Source organism: Helianthus annuus, chromosome 2 (assembly GCF_002127325.2).
Source record: "Helianthus annuus cultivar XRQ/B chromosome 2, HanXRQr2.0-SUNRISE, whole genome shotgun sequence".
NCBI classification, from domain to species: Eukaryota; Viridiplantae; Streptophyta; class Magnoliopsida; order Asterales; family Asteraceae; genus Helianthus; species Helianthus annuus.
In genome coordinates, this window is record NC_035434.2 from 166,248,715 (window position 1) to 166,252,410 (window position 3,696).

A 3,696-nucleotide genomic window follows, 5' to 3' on the forward strand; every position below is an offset into this window, starting at 1 on the left:
CTCATTTTATTTTATTTAAATTTTTCATTATTTTTTTAATCAAGGGTATTAAAGTAAATTTAAACATTCAAAATTATCACATTTTTGTATATACCCTGGTTTATCTCTTTGCTTTTAAATAAATTCCTATTTTTTCTCACATTGACATCTACATGAATTAGATACAAACCTATTCATCACATGCATTATCCAAATTTTACACATCCTCAATTATCCAAATTTTAAATTTAGTGGTTTATCACTATTTCAAAAGTTTGAGATTGAATAAAATTCCTTTTTTTCTTCTCACGTTTACATCCAAATAAATCAGATAAAGATCTGAAGTTGACGCCATAATAAAAAAAAAGTCGGATTCTTTAGAATTACGCGTATACATCTAAAGTAATCACTTAATTTACAATCAGTTGTTTTTAGTTCTATTTTTTATTTACATGGTATATGTTTTCTTGTTTCTTTATTTACATACGTAAATCATTTTAATTACACGTACGTAATAATAGCTTACACATAAACAACTTTATATTACACATATGTTATACTACATAAATACATATATGATACACTACAAAACACAATATTACACACGTGGTAAATTACTTGTATGCTATATTATATATGTTAACACACATGTAAAACATCAAAGAATAAAGTGATTCCATAATAGATTAAGAATGTATAGGTGACAATTACACACATGTAATTGTCACTAATCAGAATTACACTTATGTAATACATACACATATGTATTACTTACAGCCAGATTGATCAAACATAAAAATGTTTTTTATATAGAATTGCACATATGTAATACTTATAAATATGTATTCCTTACGTTACATTTTGATTAATAAACATCAAGTATTTTTCAATTAGATTTACACATATGTAATATTTACCTTCAATAGGCTATTCAAAGGCCGTTAAAGAAAAGGCTATTCAAAGAAAACAAAATTGAACCTGTTCGACTTTTTGCTTCTTTGTGCTTGAGTATCAATGATTACATGGAGCTAAATCTGAGAAAAAGAAAAGAACGAGGATTATGGGATTAGGAAGTTAGAGAAATTTAAGGGATAATATTTTTTTCTTTTAAATTTCAATAAATTACTTTTACTATTATACCCTCGTAACCTTTAAAACTTCCCTTAGTTTTCCTATTAATTACAATTCCTGCCATTGTCTATTTTCAACCATAGATTAAAAGATCAATGGTTAAAATGAGTTCTTAATAGTTCTGCTTAAAAGGTTGGTACTGCAAAGAACCTAACCCTATATATATATATATATATGAAAATTCCAACTAATTTTTTTAACACTAACGGGCGTACCCAATGCCCGTGTGTATGCCTGATACCCGACCCAATAATGGAACGAATATAAGACGGAATTTTATAGCCAGATATGAGTATATGATTAACGATAGCCAACACATATCGCTAGTTTCTACACAAATACAAACTAAAGGATTATAACTACTACTACACTCCAACTCTAGGGTCTTCAAACAAATCCAAAACACCACCGGCAACCGGCTAAACCAGTCACCCAAACTCCACAACCTCGTCAATATAAACCACCATAACCCATGCTACGACACCACCACCCTCCACACACATTCTCAAAACTTCCTTCACAGCTCTTCAACAATGCCACCGATCCACCGCCAACTCGTGGACCGAGTCGCCATCGGTCGTTACGAGGATGAAGTAACACACCCAGGCGCCATCAAGGCCTTTGTGGCAGAGTTCATAAGTGCACTCATCTTTGTGTTTGCAGGACAAGGGTCCGGAATGGCTTTTAGTAAGCTAACTGATGGTGGTGCGAGTACACCAGACGGGTTGGTTGCGGCTGCGATTGCTCATGGGTTGGGGCTGTTTGTGGCTGTTGCGATTAGTGCTAATATATCTGGTGGACACGTGAACCCTGCTGTCACTTTTGGTGCCTTTGTTGGTGGTAATATTACGTTGCTTCGTGGGATTTTTTATATCATTGCGCAGCTTCTTGGCTCGGTTGTTGCTTGTTTGCTTCTTTGGTTTTCTACTGGTGGTTTGGTAAGTTGATCACTTTGTTTATATGGGGTGTATGTATGGGAGCCTGGTTGAGGTCGTGATGGTCTAAGTTTAAGTTCGGCTCGTTTAATTTACGGGAGCTCGAGCTACGGGAGATCAAGCTTGTTTCGAGCTTTTATCTCAAATACTCAAGCTCGGCCCGTGGGTAGATTTTTGGGTGTGGTCCATTTATTAATCTACTTATTATATATTATTTACTGATTTTTATCATAGATTTATGTATAATTCTTTATTATTATTATTATAATATAATAATAATATTTAATATATTATTATACAAATATATATTTAATATATTAAAAAAGTAAAAAATAATAGGCTCAAGCTCGATTTTGTTTTAAACTTTTTATTTAAATCTCAAGCTCGTTGGTGGTTTTTCGAGCTTGGCTCATATATTATTTATTAACTTGTACATATTTATAATATTTATATATGGGTGGTTTTTCGAGCTTGGATCATGTATTAGTAATTTAAATTTTTTATTGAAAATAGCCTATACGATCCAGCTATTTAACTATTTTTATGGTGGATTTATATATAATAATATTAAATAGTTTTATTGTAGATTAATATATAATAATAATAACTATTATTATTGTACAAATATATATTTTATATAAATATATATATATTTAATATACTATACATAAATTATATAAATAATAGGCTCGAATTCCAAATATTATTTTACATGGACTGTTTTTTAAACTAATCTTTCTTAAAACATACAGACAACCTCTGGATTCGCCTTAAGCGCAGGTGTATCGGTCTGGAACGCCTTCGTATTCGAGATCGTGATGACGTTCGGACTAGTCTATACAGTTTATGCCACCGCAGTCGACCCAAAAAAGGGTGACATCGGCACAATTGCGCCTTTGGCAATTGGTTTAATAGTTGGTGCCAACATTTTAGCCGGTGGTGCGTTTACTGGTGCATCTATGAACCCAGCGGTCGCATTTGGGCCCGCCGTGGTTAGCTGGGACTGGGGGAACCATTGGATCTACTGGGCTGGACCGCTAATCGGTGGTGGGCTCGCGGGTGCCATCTATGAGCTCATCTTCATTAGCCGATCTTATGAGCCGTTGTGAGGGTTTTAATATATGTGAAAGTGCATTTGTGCCCTCGGTAGTGTTTAATCATTGATGTACTTTGTAAGTTGGAGTCTTGTATCTTCTTCCACTATGTGAGTTGTGTTTGTTTTGTATTCGAATTTTCTTATTAAATTTGATTTTCTTGTGTAACTATTGCATATATTAATATGTTGTGTTTTAAAAAATATTGACAGTTTATTGATAAATATCTTTGGAATAATGGATTTTAGTAATCTCAACTATTAGTCGTTGACCGGCAACAATTTCAACTTCAAATAATCAGTGTTGGTCTCACATTTTCACATATTGTAAACCAATTGATCTTTTTAACAGAACCTTATTTTCCCCCTTTTTTCCTTCTCTGTTAGTGAAGGTTTGTTGGTTTACAATATGTGAAAAGGTGAAACCACCAATCGTTATTTTTTAAGTTGAGATTGTTGCTGACCAACGCCTAATAGTTGAGATTATTGAAATCTATTATTCCAATATCTTTTACATGTGTAAACTAGACAAAACTCTTGAGTTACGCGTAAAGTTAT

At 32.8% G+C, this 3,696-nt stretch overlaps 1 protein-coding gene across 1 annotated transcript; it reads left to right on the plus strand.

The window, feature by feature from the left end:
- Positions 1-1,575: 1,575 nt before the first annotated feature.
- Positions 1,576-3,323, plus strand: LOC110927047 (aquaporin TIP1-1). The gene is made up of 2 exons (XM_022170639.2): positions 1,576-2,048; positions 2,798-3,323. The coding sequence occupies exons 1-2, from the start codon at positions 1,644-1,646 to the stop codon at positions 3,152-3,154; spliced, it is 762 nt and encodes a 253-aa protein (XP_022026331.1). The 5' UTR covers positions 1,576-1,643; the 3' UTR covers positions 3,155-3,323.
- Positions 3,324-3,696: the final 373 nt, after the last annotated feature.